A 22,488-nucleotide genomic window follows, 5' to 3' on the forward strand; every position below is an offset into this window, starting at 1 on the left:
ATATTATTGTAAATACATATTGTTAAATAAAGATAATAATGTTAACGCTAGCGGATTTTAATTGCAATAAAAAAAATATGTGAAAATAATATGTATATATATATATATAAAAGTGCGCAGATATATATATATATATATATATATATATATATATATATATATACATACACACATATACATATATATATACACATATATACACCTATATACACATAAATATATACATATATTAATTATGTGTAGGTAAAATGAGTAATTACTCTCACGTAATTAATATTATTATATAATTTATTTGAATTTAAATAATCATTAATTATATATGTATTGTTATTGTGATAATAATTTATGCTTAAATACGAAAAATATTATTAGGACAAGAAATATGTCTGCAATATTTTTGAAATATATAATATATATTGTGTTATAATATTGCAAAATTATTTTGCAGCACTTCCTATAGAATAATATAATTATTGCTATTCTATTTCTGCAATATTTGTAATATATTGCAACATTCTTGCAATATTCCAACAATATTTCGTGTTATAAAGGATACATAGTTAGAAATAAAACAGACAGCGTCTCTCTAATTCCCACACACACGTATCATGGCGGTGTAAAAGGTGGAATTTAAAGGGATTTGGCGGTTGCGTGTGCATTCTGGAAAGGTGTGCACTGTGAAATGCAGCCATGGTGTGCCGCGATGGATATTGGATATGGATGATGGGGTAGCAACGCGCGCTCCTCGCACACGATGGGAAGAGCGGGGAGGAGTAGGCGACTGCGGGGTAGCAAAGCTAAGCCAGTAATGCAATAACTTGAATAGAGGGGCACGCAGGCAGAAAGAACATAACCCACCCCTGCGAACATCCCTTTCCCTATCTTTCTTTCTCTGTTCCTCTTACTGTTTTATTGTATCCTTCTTTTTTTCTACGCTTCGTTTTGAAGCACGAGTACGTACGAATTCGCGCGCGTATAACTACTGACGTAGTATACGAATCGTGGGGTTCGAGGGTGGCGGCGAGGTTCTTCACCCTCCGACTGGAAAGGTACCCTTACATATAGTTGGTCACGCTAAAAGGCTTTTAGCTCACTCGTTCACCGTTATTGAATCTCGCTCGACGAAAGCTGAGTAATAACTAAGGAATCGTTTTCGTACGTTTGCTAGATGCATCTTTGCATCATGATCTTGGGATTTTGAAAAAACAACGATGTCTAATATCATTCATCAAGAATAAGAAAAAAATTGAGTTTCTCGTAAAAAAATTGAGTTTCTTAAAAATCAAGATAAAAAGATAAGATTAAAATAAAAATATATATTTTAGACAAAAAAATGTATATTTTGTATATATTTCTGAGAGTATAAATAAACGTAGATATTTAATTATAGGTTTATTGATATAATACACACAACACACTCACACACACATTTATACATATTATATACATAAAAATATAAAACTATAAGTATATAAATAAATATAAATAAATATATAAGTAAATTATATAATATATAAATATATATAAATTAAATATCTAATATTTTAATTCAACTACACTGTCCAAATCTGACCTATGCAATTACATCGGGATAATTTTAGTTTTTACCCCAAATTTTGATAAGAGTTTTAACTGAAATGAAAAATTTAAAAAGTTGGTGTTTTTGGTCTGGTATAATACTTAACGACGCTTGTATCACACGAGAAATACTTGCGTAATTGTGTGGTAGGATACGTTTATACCAGTGTAATTAAGGATTAATATATAAATTCTATATATTATATTATTATAATATATTATATATAAATATATACATATATATGTATATAGAGTTGTATAACACCAAGCACACATTATGTCGTAAGTACACACATTATATTACAGTGTCTCTAATGAAACTTAGAATTAGTGACGCGATTGACTGTACCTGTACACGGGAGGGTAATCGCGAGAGTTAAACTCCACGACTTGGGAACGAACGGGAAGTTGAGACGGGGGTTGGTCGAGTGCTTTCCCGGTCAAATACATAGGAGAAAAAGGACAGGACGAGCGAGATGAATGAATGGCTTCCAATCTGTTCCATCCCTTTGTTAGAGTGGCTCGTGCCGCGTGTGCAAATCTACCCTTGTTTTACCCTTCTCTTACCTTCCAATTCCCCTGATCGCCTCTGCGGATCCCGCTACTGCGCACACGCCTCACACCTGAGCACAATAGGCGACCTATTTTATATTCTCTCCCTTTAATTCTTCTTCTTCTCATACTTAAATACTGATATATCGAGTCTTCACATCCGCATGTATTTTATCTTCAGTTTTTACTTCTCTCTCATTCCACCACATATATTTCCTTAACAAGAAAAATAAAACAAAGCAGCTTATCGTTATCAACGTATGCAAAACTGAACAAAAGTGAGAGCACTCACGTAAATAAAATTATACTGCGCATATACTCTGATGTGTATATATGTACTTTGTATATTGTATTTTTTGATGGAAAACTATGTGTGGCGTAAAAAAGAAAGAAAAAGAGAGAGAGAGAGAGAGAGAGAGAGAGAGAGAGAGAGAAAGTAGGAGTGAAAGAGAGAAAAAAGTGAGATTAATTTTTTCAAGTTGAAAAGTTTGAAATGTGAGATAAACTTTACATTGAAAGATTTTAATTATTCTTTATTATATGTTTCACGCGATTGATATTTTCATACGATAATGATTTACTACATCGGCGCTTTTTTCGCTTGTATACTTACATGTAATAATGGACTTATCGTCAGTCTCAATTTTGATAGTAGCATGTCTCATTTCATGATTATTCACATAAATTTCGATAGATGTGGGTCCACATGTACCTCAAAGACTATTTTAGTTTGCGTGTACCTACCTTAATAGCTCGTAGGTGCGCCCCAATGATAATTATTAACGAACATGCGGGCGCTGCGGTGGGAATTTCTCATTCAATTTAAGTGTAATTGTTTAATTGAGGATCTCTCTCCATCGCCGAGACACATAAGCCGCACAAATTGATCGTTTACAGACCCGCTTTTGTTTGTAGCCACATTTTTGAAAATTTCTCAACATAAAGAATACTGTCTACAACAATTTATTATTTATCATTATGTTACATTTACGCACAACTGTTTTTTAATATTTTTTTCTTAATATTTATTTTATATTGTATATATATATAATATATGAAATGTTTACAAAGTTTTTAAATTGGAACATAGCGCTTTTATAGCCATGGCAATTCGCTGTAATTCTATTATAAAATAAATCTTAGATATCATCATTTCTGTGAACACGAGAGAAATGTTACAGGAAAAAAAGTTGCGCAATAAAAAAAACGACACAAGGTTGAATTCACCATAATTTCTCGAAAAGAAAGAAGAAACAATATGTGTGTGTGTGTATATATATATATATATATTTATATATTATATATATTTATATATTACGAGAGAAAGGTCGTTTTTCCATGATCTCTGGTGCCTTGAAAGATATAAGAGTAACAGGGGTGAAAATCGTGCCACGTGGCCCGTGTACTCCAGGATACATAGGGGAGAATTCGGACCGGTATTACTACGCTGGACCCTGGCAAACGTGAGTTACCTTTACTGCGTTTGCTATTCTCCATTGTGCATGACTACGATACGGGACCATGCAAGGGAGGCTGCGAGAGAGATCGCATGAGTCATATCGAGGCGAGCTTCGTTTTCACATTGGCGTAGAACACGTTTTCCTGAAGAAAACTCCTATCTTCGAAATCATAAATGTTTCATTAAAATAATCCGTTATTTTCATTATAATATATATATATAGTTTTACAAAATATACAAATATATCTAATGACACTTAATTTCTTTAAAAACAGATTTAGAAAGAAGAATAAAGAAGGAAAATTTCTTTTTATAATTCGAAAGTGTTCTCTAATTTCACTCGCAAATATAATATGTACGAACATAAAGTTAAGTCAAAAGAGAGAGAAAGCTGACAGAATTACATTAAATATTAATAAAAGTTGTCGCAAACATATATATATATATATATATATATATGTACATATGCCTTACCATACGTCTCACCTACTTACGTCACTGTGCTTGAGCAATGCATCAATCCGGCCTGCATCTGTATGTATTTACGCTTGGGAGAGAGAGCGGGCGGACATAGGAGGGAAACCCTTATGTGACATCATCCCCCACGCGCTGCGCGCCCGCTTCGTTTCGCTGGCTGACTTCTGTCGCCTAACTCCAAAACACCCCGTGGATTCTGCCATCTCCCTTTATCTTTAATCTTTATCAATCCATCCATCCGAGTCGCCGAATCAAACGCGCGGGCACGATCACTTTGTGTGAGATAGAATGCGAACGCTACCGCGCATTATTCACGACCGATAACACCTTTGACTCGCCCACTTCTTTCGCCGACTTACCTTCTCTTCTTATTTTGTTTTGCGTATTTTTTAAACAATTCATTTTAGATGATAATAAAGGAATCGCTCAGTTAAAACGCGGACTTTCTTCATTTTCAAATACATGTTTTAACTTTTCTGTATGTCAAAGTTTTGGAAAAAGCTATAACAGTAATAACAAGTGACAAAGTTATAATTAAATTCTAGAAATATAACTTCAAGTTGTTTTTTACATAGTTTCTTTCTGTCTCCAAAATTAATTAACTGAATTTTTTATTGAGAAATTTATGCGTCCTTACAACGTATTTTCGCGAAATTGACCAATCATGTTGTTCAAATCGGTCAATCAACCAATGTGATTAGCGACCTGTGGCTGCGTCTTAAAATCTATCTACATAAAGGCCATTCTACATAAGACGCAGACGCAGGTCGCAGGCCGCTGCTCTCGAGAAATTGACCAATCACGTAAGTCGATTAGCTGATTTGACAAACGTGAATGGTCAATTCCGCGAGATCAGCGTCCTGCGACCTGCGTCTGCGTCTTATGTAGAATGATCTTAAGACGCAGACGCAGATCGCAGGACGCTGATCTCGAATTGACCAATCACATAAGTCGATTGGCTAATTTGACAATCGTGAATGGTCAATTCCGCGAAATGTAGGACGGGCTTGGTGCTTTTGTTTTATATTATAGTTAATATTTTGATAATTTGATAGCGATATAGTTGCATATTTCATATAATATTCGAACCATGTAACTCGTATTAGGCTGGATCCTCATGGAGACACCGGCGCTATTGACACCGAGCGTTGATTGATGAAAAGCGAGTGGTGAGGGTAAATGGTAACCCTCATCACTCTCGCTTTTCACCAATCAACGCTCGGTGTCAAAGCGTCTATGTCTGCATGAGGATCCAGCCTTATGCGCAAGAAGTACTTACACCCATGCTTACACCATGGTACTTTCTCTCTTTGAACTCAGTGTATATATATATACATACACACACACATCACAATACACTAAAACATCATTTATTTTCCCTCTCACTTATCTTCTTACTAGGTTATCTTCCCGCAAAATCTCAAAGTTATATTCCCATTTAGTTTCTCCTCTCTGATTCCCACTCTTACTTCTCTCTCATTCCCCACTCTCGCACTTAGCAGAGCTAACGCTGAGGCGCTGGAAACGGACGGCATAATTTGTAGCAGCCAATCACACTGCAACCGTAATGGAAAACCACCTTTACTCTGCAGCAGTAGTGGTGGAATTCCCTCTGAAAGGAAAATAAGTGAAGTGCTCGCGTTTCATGTGTGGGAAAATAAATGAAGTTTTTCAGTGTATATGAATAAATATATGGCTTCCTTCCTTATGTCAAACATGATCGGAAATATTGTTATGGCCCACTAGCTGTTACAACGCCAAACTGATTGGAGATATTGTGGCGCGAACGCAATTAATAATCTGATTTCAGTGAATTGTTTGAATGTCGTGAAAGATGCCAGCGTTTTTGAAGCATATCGAAGTTGAAAACTTCAAATCTTATAAAGGAAAGCTTATTATTGGTCCTTTGAAGTCTTTTACGGCAGTAGTTGGTCCTAATGGCTCGGGTAGGTTAGGTTATAATGTATATCAACAATATATACATCCGACGAAACATTATTTGACATATTGTGTACATGAACAAGATTGTATATATCTTTTGTCTTTTTTATTCATAACAGGAAAATCCAATTTCATGGATGCTATTAGTTTTGTTATGGGTGAAAAAACTAGCAGTCTGAGAGTTAAAAGATTCAGCGAACTCATTCATGGTGCATCTATTGGAATGCCAGTAGCTCGAAGGTAAAAATCATTTCATATAGATTCTTTTATAGATTTTCACAAAAGAATTTGTAAGATTAGTCTATATAATATATAGTGAAGACATTAGTCTTTATATAATTCATTCTTTTTACTGTATAAAAAAAAGATACAAACTTTATGTTTGAAATAGTGCCTCAGTAACAGCTGTATTTCAACTGGAAGATGGTACTGAGAAAAGCTTTATACGTTCAGTACAAGGTTCTTCTTCTGAGCACAGGATAAACAGTAATGTAAGTGCTACATAACTTAATTGATAAAAATACATAAAATAAACAGATTGAAGAATTTAAGAATATTTTGTTCTATAGCTTGTCACTAGCCAAGTATATCTCAACGAGTTGGAACAGCTTGGTATTAATGTTAAAGCAAAGAATTTTCTAGTATTTCAAGGTGCAGTGGAATCTATAGCTATGAAAAATCCAAAAGAACGCACTGCTCTGTTTGAAGAAATTAGTAATTCTGGTGCACTAAAAACAGAATATGAAAGGTAAAATTTTTGTTATCGTCAAAATTAGAAATTGTTAGAAAATTCTTACTCAGACAAAACACATTTGAACGAAGATCTTGTATTAATACTGTTTTTAACTAGATAAGGTTATATTAAGTTTTATTTATAGTTTTGCACTTGTAAGTACGATAAAAATCATATATTTTAGATTAAGGACAGAAATGTTAAAAGCCGAAGAAGAAACCCAATTTTCATATCAGAAAAAGAAAGGAATTGCCGCAGAAAGAAAAGAGGCCAAGTTAGAAAAAGAAGAGGCTGAAAAGTATCAACGTCTCAAAGAGGAATATGTACAATATATTTTTGTTATAATATATATTTACTAGCTATATATAAATTACAATACTTAAATCAGAAAAATGTTTCACACATTTTTTAAGGTTGAAAAACAAGTGGAGTTGCAATTGTTCCGATTATTTCACAATGAGAAGAGTATTGAAAATTTAGAAGTTTCTCAAAAAAAGAAACAACACGAAATTGAAAAAATTGAAAAGAAAAAAGAAAAAGCTGAAGAATTGCTGAAAGACAAAAAGAAAGATGCCTCCAAACTCAGTAGAGATCTTGCTAAAATAGAGCAAGATATCAGAGAAGTGGAAGTGGAAATTACGAAAAAGCGTCCGACGTTTATTAAAGCCAAAGAACGTGTCGCGCACATGCAGAAGAAGGTTGAGTCTGCGCGCAAATCTTTGGCACAAGCGCGTACCGCAGATGAGGCTCACAAAAAAGACATACACGAATTGCAAGAAGAATTGCGACAGGTGGAGGAAGCTAAAGCTGCTTACGAGACTAGTATAGCAGGACAATCGCAATTACAAGGAAGAGATGTGCAGTTGGAAGAAGAACAGGTAAAACAAATTGTGTACAATTTTTGCGATAATTTTGCAAACTTTAAATGTTTAATAATTTGAACAATGTAAGGTACGGGAATATAATCGTTTGAAAGAAGAAGCCGGCAAACAATCCGCTAGATATCTTCAGCTTCTCGATTCTATCAATCGCGAACAAAAATCAGATCAAGACAGACTTGACAATGAAGGCAGAAAGAAGACCGAGATCGAGAACAAGCACAAGCAAAAGGGTCACATGCGAGACGAAGCGCTTAAGCGAGTTGAAAAATTGGAAGAACACATAAAGACATCCGAGACTGCTTTGGAAGATCAGAAGAAGCTTAGAGCTGACTTGCAATCCGATGTGGGCACGTCCAAAGACAAAATTCAAAATTTGCAACGAGAGTTAGAGAGCATTTCGGAGCAACTGGGTGATGCTAAAGTTGATAAGCACGAAGTATCTAGAACTAAGAAGAAAACGGAAATTGTCGAGAATTTTAAACGTCTGTTTCCTGGAGTGGTGTGTTTTTTATTTTTTGTTCTTTTGTTATCTAAGTTTTCTTACAATGCAGCGAGATAAAATGATACATGTGGTTTTCTTTTTATTAGTACGATCGCATGTACAATATGTGTGAACCGATACATAAACGATACAACGTCGCTATTACGAAAGTGCTTGGCAAGTATATGGAGGCTATCGTAGTAGATACTGAGAAAACTGCCAGGCAATGTATCCAGTATCTGAAGGAGCAGTATCTCGAGCCGGAAACGTTTCTTCCGCTTGATTATATACAGGCTAAGCCGCTGAAAGAACGACTTCGGTGAGCAAACCTGACTAAATACTTATTGTGTAATTATTTAAATAAAAACTAGCATACAGTCGTCTTGCGAATTTTATATAAATAACAATTGTACAATTGATTTTGCAGTAATATACAAGAACCAAAAAATGTGAAACTGCTATACGATGTACTGCATTTCTCACCAAAGGACATTGATAGAGCAGTTCTGTTTGCGACTAACAATGCTCTTGTATGCGAGACACCGGAAGATGCAAATAAAGTAGCGTACGAAATGGATAAAAAGACTAGATATGATGTAAGTATATACATAATATGCATATGAAACTCGTACTTGACACCTACAGAAAATGATAATGATCATAATGACATGCAAAATGTACAGCATATGAAAATACTTGCAGTGCGTCGCGTTAGATGGCACGTTCTATCAAAAGGCCGGAATAATATCCGGCGGCAGTTTAGATCTAGCCAAAAAAGCAAAGAGATGGGATGAGAAACAAATGTCTCAGTTAAAGGCGCAAAAGGAAAAATTAACTGAAGAACTAAGAGAATCATTAAAAAAATCACGTAAAGAATCAGAATTGAACACAGTTGAATCCCAGATACGCGGTTTGGAGACTCGCTTAAAGTATAATAAAAGTGATTTGACTGCAACGGTAAGCATTACTTATTGCTTGCTTAAGGCTGTTTATAATTTTTCATAAAACATTTGTTATATGCAGCAAAAACAAATTGCGGATCTTGAAGTGGAGCTAGACAGTTTGCAAAAAGAATTAAACATGTTTGGTGTAAGTTTCAAAATATTATATATATATGTATAATTTTTGTACCTGAAAAAGATTTTACATTTCTTGGATATGTGTACAGCCTGCAATAGCTGCTATCGAAAAAACTATGGCTGAGAGGGACCAGGAAATACAAAATATCAAAGAAAAAATGAACAACGTTGAGGATGATGTATTTGCTAGTTTTTGCGAACAAATAGGAGTTTCCAATATCCGTCAATACGAAGAAAGAGAATTGAGGTAGAGAAGTAATACGTAACGATACGTAATTTATATGTTTTGCGTTATAAAATCAAATATTAACTTTTATTTTCAAGATCGCAGCAAGAAAGAGCAAAGAAAAGAATGGAATTTGACAACCAATGCAATCGCATCTACAATCAATTAGATTTTGAAAAACAACGCGACACAGAAAGTAACAAGAATAAAATTTTATATTGTAAAACGTTTACCTCCACGAAAACAAGTTCTTCTAAATTCTACACACAAACGCACGCACACACACACACATATTTATATATTCGTATATGATTATTATATATTTATCTATTTTCATACTTTTCAAGATAATGTTTTACGTTGGGAACGAGCGGTTCAAGATGCAGAGGACAAACTCGAGTCCGCGAAACAAACCGAATCTAATCAAAAAGCGGAGATTGATCACGATGAACAGCAAATGGAGCAATTGAAATCGTCGCGCAATGCCAAGAAAATGGAAGTCGATCAGAAGGAGGATGAAATCGGTAAAGCCAGACGTGAAGTAGGAACTATCGCGAAAGACATTCAAGCGGCTCAAAAGCAATTAAATGCAATTGAAACAAAGATAGAACAGAAGAAAGCCGAACGACACGCTATTTTAATGCAATGCAAGGTTTGTCTACCCTATTAATATTAATTACTATTATCAAATTCTGTGTTACAGTATACTTTAATTAAATTAACGTGTGTATTTACTAATATTTAGATGGAAGATATTGCAATACCCATGTTACACGGAAATATGGAAGATATTGCAGGTGAAACTAGCACAGCTAACGGAAATGATTCACATAACGATACGTCATCGGTGAGCACGCAGCAGCAGTATGAGCGCGAAAGAAGAATTACTATAGATTACGCATTTCTACCGGAAAATTTGAAGGATATTGACGAGGATGATATCAAAAAAACGACCGACAAGTTAACAAAGATAATCAATGACTTGCAAAGTACGATACAGCGCATACAAGCACCAAACATGAAGGTTTGTAACAAATTATGCTGTGATGTGAACGTAATATCGACATGAGATATGTAAAACTGTAACTAAAAGAATTGTTTTACAGGCAATTCAAAAATTGTATCTGGCTAAAGAGAAGTTACAGGAAACCAATGAAGAGTTTGAGCAATCTCGTAAGAAGGCGAAGAAAGCAAAGACGCAATTCGAGAAGATAAAGAAAGAACGACACGACAGATTTATGGCTTGCTTCGAACATGTGGCTAACGAAATTGATCCTATTTACAAAGTGTGACTTAATACAGTTAACTGAAAGAAAACTTTACATGTTTACACAGTAATATATGTAATCGCTATAACTTCGTTTCAGAGTCTAGCAAAAAATCAATCAGCTCAGGCGTTCCTTGGACCAGAAAATCCTGAAGAGCCTTATTTAGATGGCATTAATTACAATTGCGTAGCTCCAGGCAAACGGTTTCAACCTATGTCCAATTTGTCCGGTGGAGAGAAAACAGTTGCTGCACTGGCTTTGCTATTCGCAATTCACAGGTTCGTACGCAAAAATACAAAAAGTAAATTGAGATTACATGTAAACTCTCGAATATAACAATCATCTACATTCATTTGTTTGTGTACATTCAGTTTCCAACCTGCGCCATTTTTTGTCTTGGATGAAATCGACGCCGCTCTTGATAACACCAACATTGGAAAAGTGGCAAGTTATATTCGCGATAAAACAAGTTCGTTGCAAACAATTGTTATATCATTGAAGGAAGAGTTTTATTCGCATGCAGATGCACTTATTGGAATTTGTCCAGACGTAAGAAAATTATTTTATCATTAATTTACTTAATACATTGTATATAACATTAATATTTCTATTGTATTTTTTTTATAAATTTTAGGTTGGCGAATGTTTGGAAAGCAAAGTTATAACACTCGACCTGACTACATATCCTACGCACATTAACTAATAGACATTTATTATTTAATGTAGATCATGAACTTTTTCTATATTTTTTGTGTTGGACAACTTTTAATTTGTATTTTTGAAGAATAATTAATAAAAATTAACGTAAAACATCAATATAATCAATTATATTCTTTTAAAAGTTTACAAGATACTTTATATATTATATTGTATATATATGTATGAATAAGTAAAACACTTAAAAAAGAAAAAAGAAAAATATCTAAGACTAAGATATACAACGGTTTGCAATTTGTTTGCCTTTGAATGAAAACAACTATTGTTTATAATTTTCTATCATTATAATTTATCTTACTGTGGCATAGAAGAAACGGTTGTTGCCTCTCGCACCCATATGTATCTATATGAAATTACAGGAGCGATCGTGTTGGCTGCGCGCAAAGAGATGGTCGTGAGAACTACTATGTACTCAAATCATTTTGCCACTGCGTTTAGTAGCGATCACTCACAAAACAGCAAAGTATAAGCAGTTTTTACCTAGCATTAAACAGATTATATCTTTTAGTACTTTAGAATATACTTATCGTTTTGCAGTTTACTTATTGTTTTCAATTTTTCCGTTTCTATTTTGTACCGTAATAATTTCGTTCCATGAAAAATCCAGCTTTATTCAGTTGGAACCGCGACCAAAAAAAAAGAAATTGAAACGGAAAGCTACATTTTAATATTTCACTGCCGCGCGCGGTAACGTAAAATCTATATTGCGTTCAATTTGAGAAGAAAATTTTACTGCGCATAGGAGAAGAAAAGCGGTCAAAGTAGAGATAAAGCCCCTTGCACAATGGACGGAATAGCGATAGCGATAGAAATATAACACAGTTTTAAAGAGTTTATATTTATAAATAACGGTAGGAACAGCGGAATCTAACGTACAAAAATACACATGTATCAATGCAGATCAGAAAACAGAATAAGCAATAACGATAAAATTTCCGACGAGTTGGAATTCTGTGTCTATTGCTTATCGCTATCACTATTCCCTCGCATTGTGCAAGAGGCTTAACATTGCGTGCTATGGGATTAAGGCCATTGCACATGGCAAAAGTTTAGACGTAGTCGTAAGGTCGTAAGCAAATCGACCAATCGCTGGTCAGCATTTCAGCTAATGTAAGATAACACTGGTTTGTAATTGGTTAAACTGTTTACGACCTTAAGAGCCGTCTACAATGGAGAGTTGTAGGCCGTAATAGTAAGAAATTGACCAATCACAGACAAAGTACAGAAGAATAATCGATTGTGATTTGTCAATTTCTTACTGTTACAGTCTAAAACTTTCCATTGTAGACGACCCTTTAGTGGAACACTTGCTGACAGCCAATGGATGTGAAGTAAGAAGATTTCTTAAGAGCCATCTACAATGGAGAGTTGTAGGTCGTAATAGTAAGAAATTGACCAATCACAATCGATTATTCTTCTGTACTTTGTCTGTGATTGGTCAATTTCTTACTATTACGGCCTACAACTCTCCATTGTAGACGACCCTTTAGTAGGGAAGGTGCGTGAAACGGACGAGTTTTCAGGTTTGTTCGCGTCGCATGTCCCAACATGCTCCTACTCGCCCCAATATACGAGCAGAAAAGTTAAGTTTATTAAGGAATATGTAATATTGTAATATATATGCATAAAGTATCTTCTGGAAATTCAATTTGATTCAATTTAATATTCCGAAATAGAGGAAAAATGGGTCCACCAAAACGTTTTAAAAAAGACAATAGTAAGTACTCTATGTTTTTATTTTTTTGTACAAAGTGTACGTGAAATTTTTCATTCTTTTCCATTTTTTACTACTATATGCTGTTTATGTGTTACATTCATCGTTATGTATTACACAAAATTGTAATTATATCTTTAGTTTTACTTTTGTATATATTACATATTCGCAAAATAGCAATATTTGTTAAAGGTAAAGGCAAAGGTAAACGTAAAGATGATTTTGATGAATATCATGACGAAGATTCAATAGATAGCAATGAAGCAGATGGTGTACCAGATGCTGCAAAAAGTGACATAGAAAAGCATGATGAGACTGCAATCGAAGATGAGTTTGGAGCTAAAGATTATCGGTCACAAATGATTTTAAAGCCAGACAGTACAAGTAGACCATTGTGGGTGGTAAGATTAAATACATCTATACTTTTGATTACTTATACAATAATAGAAACAAATCTATTTTTCAGAGATTTTTATGCCTCATTGTGTAAAACATTTCAAAAAGTCACATAGGTCTGTACTAATTACTTTCTGATGTAATGCTTTGTATTTTTTTATAGGCACCAAATGGACATATATTCTTAGAATCTTTTTCTCCTGTATATAAACATGCCCATGATTTTTTGATAGCTATATCAGAACCTGTATGCCGACCAGAATATATTCACGAGGTATAATTAAAAGTGTGATAAATAAGAAGCAATTATAACTATATAATACATACGTACTTACCTCTTTTTTATATTTTAGTATAGGCTTACTCCATATTCACTGTACGCTGCAGTCAGTGTAGGGTTACAAACACAAGATATAATAGAATATTTACAAAGATTGAGCAAGACCAGCATTCCTGATGGTATAATCGAATTTATCAAGTTATGTACATTATCTTATGGAAAAGTAAGTAAAAAGATACTTGCGATACGTGCAACAAATCACATTTTATTTTTATCCAGAAAAAAATTTAATAAGATAATGTATACATTTTGCACAGGTCAAACTTGTTTTAAAACGCAATAAATATTTTATCGAATCGCCATTTCCTGAGGTGTTGCAAAGATTACTAAAAGATCCAGTAATTCAAGAATGTAGATTGAGAAAAATTATGGAAGATACACAAACTGATATTATTACAAATGTTCAGCCCAAGTTTAAGACTCCTCAGGTCTGTAGAAATATATATGCGCTAATTTATTGCTTTCAGTAATAAAATATGTAGTTTCTTTTTTTGTTTGAACATAGTTTGGAGCAAAACCACTCGTCAACACTACTGTACCTAATAAGCCAAATATAGAAACTGAATCTGATCAGATATTAGCAGAAATAACTGCCATTCCAGAAGATATAACTGCTTTTTATGACAAAATGGATAAAGAGGACGAAGAAGATGAAGAAGATCAAGAATTGAAAACAGTTAGTTTTGAAGTAAATCAGGTATTTGTTTGTTCTCATATTATAAATATACATATGTATTGTTAATACATTTTATTGTACACTTAAATTTTTGAAACAAAACAGTATGTGTAATACTTGTGTATAATAATTGCTTGTTTTTATGTCAAAAAGGAAAAAATTGAAGTTATACAAAAACGATGTATCGATCTAGAACATCCTTTATTGGCAGAGTACGATTTTCGCAATGATACTATAAATCCAGATATAAAGTAAGACCGTAATGACAGCGTATACACTGTATATAAGTTATACTTATATGAAAACTAAACAAAATGTAATTGTTTCAGTATCGATTTAAAACCATCAGCCATATTAAGGCCTTATCAAGAGAAAAGTTTGCGGAAAATGTTTGGTAATGGACGAGCTAGATCTGGAGTTATAGTCTTACCTTGCGGTGAGTTTAATAAAATTTCTAGTAGCTTATATTACACACACACAACGTAGACAGAAAAAGGAACTTCCGTGTGTATAATTCACACACACACACACGAAATACATGTTAATCATTTTTAATTTTTTTGAGTATAGGCGCAGGTAAAAGTTTAGTCGGAGTTACAGCTTGTTGCACAGTACGCAAACGCGCCATAGTATTATGTAACTCCGGCGTGTCTGTGGAACAGTGGAAACAGCAATTTAAAATGTGGTCTACCGCTGATGATTCAATGATTTGTCGATTTACTAGCGAAGCAAAGGATAAACCTATGGGTTGCGGTATATTGATAACCACGTATTCCATGATCACGCACACTCAGAAACGTTCGTGGGAAGCTGAGCAAACAATGCGCTGGTTGCAAGAACAGGAATGGGGTATTATGGTTTTGGATGGTAAATTTTATTATTCGTATCGCAATTAGCTAGCAAACTATGTAATGCGTTTTTTTATATATTAATTGCGCCACTTGTTTATTGTTAGAGGTGCACACTATTCCCGCAAAAATGTTTCGTAGAGTGTTGACCATTGTTCAGTGTCACTGCAAGTTGGGTTTAACAGCGACCCTCTTGCGAGAAGATGACAAAATTGCTGATTTAAACTTTTTAATCGGTCCTAAATTATACGAAGCCAACTGGTTAGAATTGCAAAATAGAGGATTTATCGCAAGAGTGCAGTGCGCAGAAGTTTGGTGTCCTATGACGCCGGAATTTTACAGAGAATATCTCAGCTGCAAAATGAGCAGAAAACTGGTTATTAATTTATTGTGATTCTTGTTATTGCATATGCTTACGCACACGTACAATATTCCGTTTTAATACACATTACTTCTAATTTCAGTTGTTGTATGTGATGAACCCAAACAAGTTTCGTTGTTGTCAGTATTTAATTCGGTATCACGAACGGCGCGGAGATAAAACAATTGTTTTTTCAGACAATGTGTTTGCACTGAAACATTACGCTATTAAAATGAATAAACCTTATATTTATGGCCCTACTAGTCAAGTAAGTGTAAAAGTGTATATTAGCATCATCAAAAATTAGGCAAAATTATATTTCAAAGATATATTTTGTTTGTCGATATTATTTGTGTTGTACGTTTGGTTTTTTTTTAGAGCGAAAGAATACAGATTTTGCAAAATTTTAAATTTAATATGAAAGTAAACACGATATTTGTGAGCAAAGTAGCAGATACTTCTTTTGATTTACCAGAAGCGAATGTTTTAATCCAAATTTCGTCGCATGGTGGATCTAGAAGGCAAGAAGCACAACGATTAGGACGTATTCTTAGAGCTAAAAAAGGTACAAGATATTTTAGTTGAATATAAATTTATTTATATTTATATTTTAAATATATATTTATATATATATATATATATATATATGTATTTTTCAATTAAATTATGATTACAATTATAACGCTCGTAGGAGCAATTGCTGAAGAGTATAATGCGTTCTTTTATACACTCGTATCGCAAGATACGATGGAAATGAATTATTCTCGGAAGCGTCAAAGGTTTCTTATAAATCAGGGATACGCATATAAAGTTATCACAAAACTCGCTGGTATGGATGAGGTAGGCGATAATGTAATTAATATCTTGCTTTTTTTTTACTACTGTACTTTACTTTTTAATGATTGGTAATGCCAATTGGCATTCTCCAAGGATAATTTGATGGGTAAAATGTTACCTTGTATGTAAGGTATATTATGTGTATACTAATCGTCTGTACAAAGAGCGATGACAAAAAATTATTCTCATTTGTCCAGGAGCCGGATCTAATGTATTCGAGCCGAGAAGAACAAGGTCAGTTACTACAACAAGTTTTAACAGCCAGCGACACAGACGCAGACGAGGAAAGAATTCCTGGCGAAGGACCAAGACCAGTAAGTGACTCAAATCCAGGGAATGATGTAGATACAACAGTTTCAAATTACTTATAATTAATATGACATTATTTTAATTACACACGCATACACACGTATATCTATATGTATAATTATTACTAAACATTATTATCATTAAAAATGCAACTCTTACAGATTATACGTAAAACTGGTACCATGACATCGATGTCAGGAGCGGATGATGCTATTTATTACGAGTATAAAAAAGCTAGCTCATCGACGGCGAATAAACATCCCCTCTTCAAAAAATTTAGAACATAAAAAATACATGTATAAGTAGTATCTTTTTTTATCAAATGCGTATATAGCTTATGTATATCTAGTGTTTATTTCAAAATAAAAAAAATTAATAAATATTGCACCGTAGGAAAAAAACGGGCATATTCCGCCTGACGACGGTACAATTGGACACAGTACGATTGCACACCGCAAGATTAGCATACTGTACGACTAATCACGATACGCGATAGGACACGGTACAATTGACAATGGCTGCGTTCGGGGAGCGTGCTATCAGTGCTATTGCGTCATTCTATCTTTGTTTTACATCTAATGAGCAATAAAGATAAAATGATGCAACAGCGCTGATAGCGCGCTTTCCGACGCAGCAAACGTGTATCGTGACCACGAAGTAAGAGGAAGGAGATCGAACTCCGTGATACAAACAAGATAGGATAGGTTACATACACTGAACGTGTACATGTTAGTTGTGTACAGACGGCGTCATTAATTCGAAGAATAGGCGCGGGGATCACATAAAAAGTCCAGTTGATCCAAATATCCATTAGTCCCAAAATCGGGTGTCCAGTTGTGGACACCCGATTGCTACTAGTTAGTTAGTACGGCGCCCGTTGGCGCTACGAGCAACCGCCCCGCTTGCTCTCCGATCCCCGCGCCTATTCTTCGAATTAATGACGCCGTCTGTACATGCACAGTTTTGCAAATGGCGTCCAACCCTAAAAACCTATTTCCTTGAGCGGATTCCCTCCCAATGAACCGTAAAAACCACTTTTTCCATTCGCGCGCTGTCAAATTCGATCTCCTTGCTCTTACTTCGTGGGCTGAATCCTTATGCAGACATTGGCGCTTTGACACCGAGCGTTGATCGGTGAAAAGCGGATTGTGAGGGTTGCCATTTATCCTCATCACTCGCTTTTCACCAATCAACGCTTGGTGTCAAAATGCCAGTGTCTGCATGAGGAGCCTAAAAGAAAAGCAGCAGCAACAAGTGCGTTTGCTTTGGACGTTTATGCGCTTTAAGCATCAGTCCGTCTTTATTGTCTTTAAATGTAGAACAAAGATAGACTGTTGTTTACAGCGCGTAAGCGCTTAAAACGAACGCACCTATAATCTATAATGTGTTCCTTTCTTAAGGGTCGTCTACAATGGAGAGTTTTAGACTGTAACAGTAAGAAACTGACAAATCACAATCGATTATTCTTCTGTACTTTGCCTGTGATTGGTCAATTTCTTACTATTACGGCCTACAACTCTCCATTGTAGACGGCTCTTTATAAAATATCAACATCAACACATTCCGTAGTAATCACAAGTTTCCAAGCAAACCAACCAATCATAACTCACTATTCTAGCTAATGTGTCTAGCTAGTATTAGCTTGTAATTGGTTGAATTAATTAAGTTTTTAGGCTGGTTCTTTTTAATTTAACTTGCACAGTTCGTGTTTTCTTTTTTTCTTCCTATTGAAGAGAAAAGGAAAAAAGATAAAGAGTGCAAGAAGTTCAGCTAAAAGGAACAATAAGCTGTGATTATAGCGGATCGGTAATCACAACACCAAAATCAAACTAGCGATGTCATTCCATCGATTCCTATGTAAGTAAAAAGTATGGCTGAGAAAAGTGCTCATTTGACTGGAACTACATATATCAGACCTTCTATTTTTGAATTTATTGCACAGGAATCGCTTGCCGCCACCTTAGAACAGGCTTTTAAAAAGATTCTTTCGGTACACAATAAGTTATAGTTAAATATTTAGACATTAAACAATTATTTATGCAATAGCAATTATAATTTTATAGCCTGTGTCAGAATTACATATGTATATAAGATTCCGTTACATTTATTTGTCATTTATTTGTAAATCTTGTTATTGGTTTTAGTTTCTTGTATCTTTTAATCCTGAAAGATATGGACATATTTTGCAATGGACGGATGAAGCCTACTTAGTTTTTAATATATTTATCCAAAGATATTATCTAAAAAAGTATTGTAAGTATTTAAATAAGTATTTCTGATATATTTGTTTACTTGTATATAAATATATATGCTTCTAGTTATAAAGCAACTTTCAATGTATATTTTATTATATCTGGTTTTTTCATAACACAGCTGCATCATTTTCTGAAACATTCTATGATCTAAAGCGTGTTTCAGTCCATAAATCTAAACTCCAAGAAAAGTTGTCTTATAAACAACAAGTGTTATCATTAATAATAATTGTGGCGTTTCCATATTTAAAAACTAAGCTGGAACAACTTAGTTCAAAATATATACTTGAAGAAGCAGATAATCAAGGAATATTAAAAGAGGCAAGTTTGAGGAATGAGTATTTCTAAGTATATAACATGAAATATAACTTTTCTATTATTGATACAGAGAAGGCAGAAGTTACTCCGTAAATGCATTATTAAGGGGCACTCAATAATCTTTGTAACATACGAAATACTGAAATTATATAATTACATATTATATATATCTGAAAAGTCAGTATATCCATTGCCCTTACTAAGACTGTTATCTGTTACATTGACGTATGCTGATCCACAGTCTGCTCTCACTATTTCGGAGCTACTACGAAAGATAAAATACAATACATTTACTATTAATGATGGATGGGATATTTTTCAAAGAATAATCACTAGTTCTTTTGAACTAGGAACCTTCTTCTTACAGTTTGTTTCATGGTGGAATCAAGAAAATTATGGTACAAATATTACGAGTCTTCCAGCTCCACCTCCTCCAGAGGTAAAAATAAAACCGAGTTTTTCTGTTTAGCAATTGTTAGGAAATAAATAATTTCCATTTATTAAAAAAAATAAAGGAAAAACAAGTAGTTTTAAATTATATAGTTTGGTAAATTGATCTCTTTAGTTTTATTCTAGTTTTACTTAGATTTTAAATATTTATATTTATATATACACGGAAATTGTATTATTGTATTATTTTAAAATAGATATCAAACGTAGCACAACAATACAAAGGAATTTGTCCAATTTGTTGCAAGTCTCAGCATATACATACAGTACTTACGGTATCTGGGTAAGTTGTTCCAAGTGTTATTATTCTTAATACTGGAAAATATTTTTACGCCCCTTTCATCGTCTCCGATTAACTTAATCGGCCGATTATTCTATTGGAATTGCCAGTCGCATTAATCGTTTAGCAGAATGGACCACTCACGACTGATAATTAATCGCCGATTAAGTTAATCGGAGATGATAAAAACAGGTTATTGATTTAAATTGACAAAGTAAAATAGCAATTAAATTTTTTAGTTATGTATTTTGTTATCATTGCATTTTATCGGAAGTACGGAAAAACAAAAGATGTCCCGTAACACATTATCCTGCCAAAGAAGATGATTTAATACGTTTGTATATAGACTAGTATATTAAATTAGATATGTTTGATATATAGAATATATATATGTTTGAGTACTGTAAAAAAATGTATATAAAATACGAAAAATGTGGAAAATTGGTACAAAACAATTATTTTGGGAATATATATGTAAAATAAAATTGTGTATATTGTGTGTGTGTGTGTGTGTGTGTGTGTGTGTGTGTGTGTGCGCGCGCGCGCGCGCGCGCGCGTATATATACGTACATGTGTATGTACGTACATATGTACATATGTATGTACGAAAAAGAGAGAAAGAAGAAAAACGATTTTTATTTCTCAAAATAACAGATTTTATTTTTCAAGATTTTGTAATATGATAAATGGCAAGGTATTTTATTTATAGCAATTTGTGCTTATATTGCAAGTTTTACAAACTTATATTTCTTCCGACAAAAAGAGAGCTTTGTCATGTTTAGCATAGAAAAAGATTTCTACAATTCTAATAATAACACAGGCCCACAAAAAAAAAATGGTCTGAACTCGAAATGGGAAACATGGTTTCTTACGTATTTTGAGGTGCTGAATCCAAATCTGAAGTCAAAATAGGTTTCCCAGATCGATCTTCTTTAAATTGCGTTTAATCATCAGAAAATCCTGGAAACAAGGTGAACGATTTCATCAAGATATTAAGGAGATTGAGAGACGATATCAAGAATATAAATATGATGACGGACTTCTGCTAAAAGTTGAGGAGAGACATCACTCCAAAAAGAAACAAACGTAAAAGAAATTCTTTACGCAGATCTTTCGAGGATAAAAAAGTACGTAAACGAGCAAAATATTACATAAACTACTTACACAAATAAAGTTCGAGTTAATTGGTTTACTTGACGACAAAAGGCCCACTTTATCGTCTGCTTCCGGTATAGCTGGCTTGGGATACTTAAGTTACTTGACAACGAAAGGCCCACCCTAACGATCGCCTGTTTCGGTTGTAACTAGCATGGGGTACCTAGTTTACTTGAAAATAGAAGGCTCACTTGTTCGCCTGTCTACAATGTAGTGAGCTTGGGTATGTGGTTTACTTGACAACGAAAGGTTCACTCTAACGAGATTATCTGAATGCTTTTCCCTGGTTTCCAGGATTTTCTGATGATTAAACGCAATTTAAAGAAAATCGATCTAGAAAACCCCCTATTTTGACTTCAGATTTGGATTCAGCACCTCGAGATACGTAAGAAGACATGTTTCCCATTTCGAGTTCAGGCCATTTTTTTGTGGGCCTGTGTAATGAAATAAAACGTATATATACTAAGTCACGAAATAATGAATAACATTCCAAAATATAGTCAAATCTCGCTATCTCGAATATGAAAGAACAAAAAGTAAGTTTTATAAACTTTCTGAGGTTTGTACAAATTTATACAAATGTTTCAAGTTCTAGAAAAAAAATGCCTAGAATTGAGACAAAATGTAAATTTGACACTATACTATACATTAGAGTGGAAAAAGAAAGACAAAAGCAAGAAGAAATATCGATGTAAAACCTCTTTCGCGATCTACTTTGAGTTGTAGAGATTTTATTAGTCACACTTTGAATTATAATGACTCGTTTCACAATATAGAGGTTATTTTTCAAATAATTCAAGCCGTAACGATAACTAACTAAAATAACTACTTGGAGATATTATCCTATTTTTCTTTGACATAAAAAGGTTTTCTGTAGGGAATTAACATATTCAAATTGTAGAGATTTTTGAGTTAACACGTTTGAGTTAACGAGGTTGAACTGTAATTTAAATGTCTTAACTGATACAAAATTCTTTACATTCTTAATATAATTTAAACCGCGACAATGAACTAAATATGTACAAGAATTTCTCGCACGCATACACACTACACAAGCCATCAAAAACATAATCTTATCTATGATAGATTATAAAATTAATAAGGCACATTTTTCTCTTAGAAATACAGGTCTAATTGCTTCTAGTAATTTCAAGTTCGCT

At 33.8% G+C, this 22,488-nt stretch overlaps 3 protein-coding genes across 4 annotated transcripts; all 3 read left to right on the top strand.

Moving 5' to 3' along the window:
• The first annotated feature begins 5,657 nt into the window (after window positions 1-5,657).
• Window positions 5,658-11,452, top strand: LOC109857098 (structural maintenance of chromosomes protein 1A). Its single transcript, XM_020433074.1, has 19 exons — window positions 5,658-6,012; window positions 6,127-6,247; window positions 6,399-6,498; window positions 6,577-6,755; window positions 6,925-7,063; window positions 7,154-7,618; window positions 7,692-8,120; window positions 8,210-8,421; window positions 8,530-8,698; window positions 8,805-9,059; window positions 9,126-9,191; window positions 9,271-9,428; window positions 9,506-9,603; window positions 9,755-10,059; window positions 10,153-10,431; window positions 10,514-10,693; window positions 10,775-10,953; window positions 11,047-11,224; window positions 11,310-11,452. Exons 1-19 carry the CDS (start codon window positions 5,901-5,903, stop codon window positions 11,376-11,378), a joined length of 3,693 nt encoding a protein of 1,230 aa, XP_020288663.1. The 5' UTR covers window positions 5,658-5,900; the 3' UTR covers window positions 11,379-11,452.
• A 1,455-nt stretch (window positions 11,453-12,907) lies between these two features.
• LOC109857080 (DNA excision repair protein haywire) lies at window positions 12,908-17,176 on the top strand. Of its 2 annotated transcripts, none has more exons than XM_020433031.1 (15): window positions 12,908-13,109; window positions 13,299-13,507; window positions 13,666-13,776; window positions 13,856-14,005; window positions 14,100-14,270; window positions 14,348-14,539; window positions 14,672-14,769; window positions 14,848-14,954; window positions 15,089-15,385; window positions 15,474-15,742; window positions 15,831-15,995; window positions 16,106-16,292; window positions 16,419-16,567; window positions 16,762-16,878; window positions 17,035-17,176. In XM_020433031.1, the coding sequence occupies exons 1-15, from the start codon at window positions 13,076-13,078 to the stop codon at window positions 17,158-17,160; spliced, it is 2,382 nt and encodes a 793-aa protein (XP_020288620.1). In that variant the 5' UTR covers window positions 12,908-13,075; the 3' UTR covers window positions 17,161-17,176. The 2 variants fall into 2 exon arrangements, with proteins under 2 accessions (XP_020288620.1, XP_020288621.1); XM_020433032.1 differs by having other exon boundaries at window positions 14,348-14,530.
• A 1,560-nt stretch (window positions 17,177-18,736) lies between these two features.
• On the top strand, window positions 18,737-20,620 carry LOC109857095 (peroxisome assembly protein 12). The gene is made up of 6 exons (XM_020433070.1): window positions 18,737-18,863; window positions 19,018-19,126; window positions 19,247-19,446; window positions 19,514-19,882; window positions 20,091-20,176; window positions 20,413-20,620. The coding sequence occupies exons 1-6, from the start codon at window positions 18,744-18,746 to the stop codon at window positions 20,522-20,524; spliced, it is 996 nt and encodes a 331-aa protein (XP_020288659.1). The 5' UTR covers window positions 18,737-18,743; the 3' UTR covers window positions 20,525-20,620.
• The last annotated feature ends 1,868 nt before the right edge of the window (window positions 20,621-22,488 follow it).

Source organism: Pseudomyrmex gracilis, unplaced genomic scaffold, assembly GCF_002006095.1.
Source record: "Pseudomyrmex gracilis isolate BER0280 unplaced genomic scaffold, ASM200609v1 scaffold_143, whole genome shotgun sequence".
NCBI lineage: Eukaryota > Metazoa > Arthropoda > Insecta > Hymenoptera > Formicidae > Pseudomyrmex > Pseudomyrmex gracilis.

What these genes read in the sequence shown, in the direction of transcription:
- LOC109857098 (XM_020433074.1), top strand. Translation starts at nt 5,901, where the DNA reads ATGCCAGCGTTTTTGAAGCATATCGAAGTTGAAAACTTCAAATCTTAT. An exon ending in TACGAAGAAAGAGAATTGAG is followed by an intron (nt 9,429 to 9,505) that starts GTAGAGAAGTAA and finishes TTTATTTTCAAG; the next exon opens with ATCGCAGCAAGAAAGAGCAA. An exon ending in CTATTTTAATGCAATGCAAG is followed by an intron (nt 10,060 to 10,152) that starts GTTTGTCTACCC and finishes ACTAATATTTAG; the next exon opens with ATGGAAGATATTGCAATACC.
- LOC109857080 (XM_020433031.1), top strand. Translation starts at nt 13,076, where the DNA reads ATGGGTCCACCAAAACGTTTTAAAAAAGACAATA. An exon ending in TTAGTTTTGAAGTAAATCAG is followed by an intron (nt 14,540 to 14,671) that starts GTATTTGTTTGT and finishes TATGTCAAAAAG; the next exon opens with GAAAAAATTGAAGTTATACA. An exon ending in AACTCGCTGGTATGGATGAG is followed by an intron (nt 16,568 to 16,761) that starts GTAGGCGATAAT and finishes TCATTTGTCCAG; the next exon opens with GAGCCGGATCTAATGTATTC.
- LOC109857095 (XM_020433070.1), top strand. Translation starts at nt 18,744, where the DNA reads ATGGCTGAGAAAAGTGCTCATTTGACTGGAACTACATATATCAGACCT. An exon ending in ATCAAGGAATATTAAAAGAG is followed by an intron (nt 19,447 to 19,513) that starts GCAAGTTTGAGG and finishes TTATTGATACAG; the next exon opens with AGAAGGCAGAAGTTACTCCG. An exon ending in ACAGTACTTACGGTATCTGG is followed by an intron (nt 20,177 to 20,412) that starts GTAAGTTGTTCC and finishes TAAATTTTTTAG; the next exon opens with TTATGTATTTTGTTATCATT.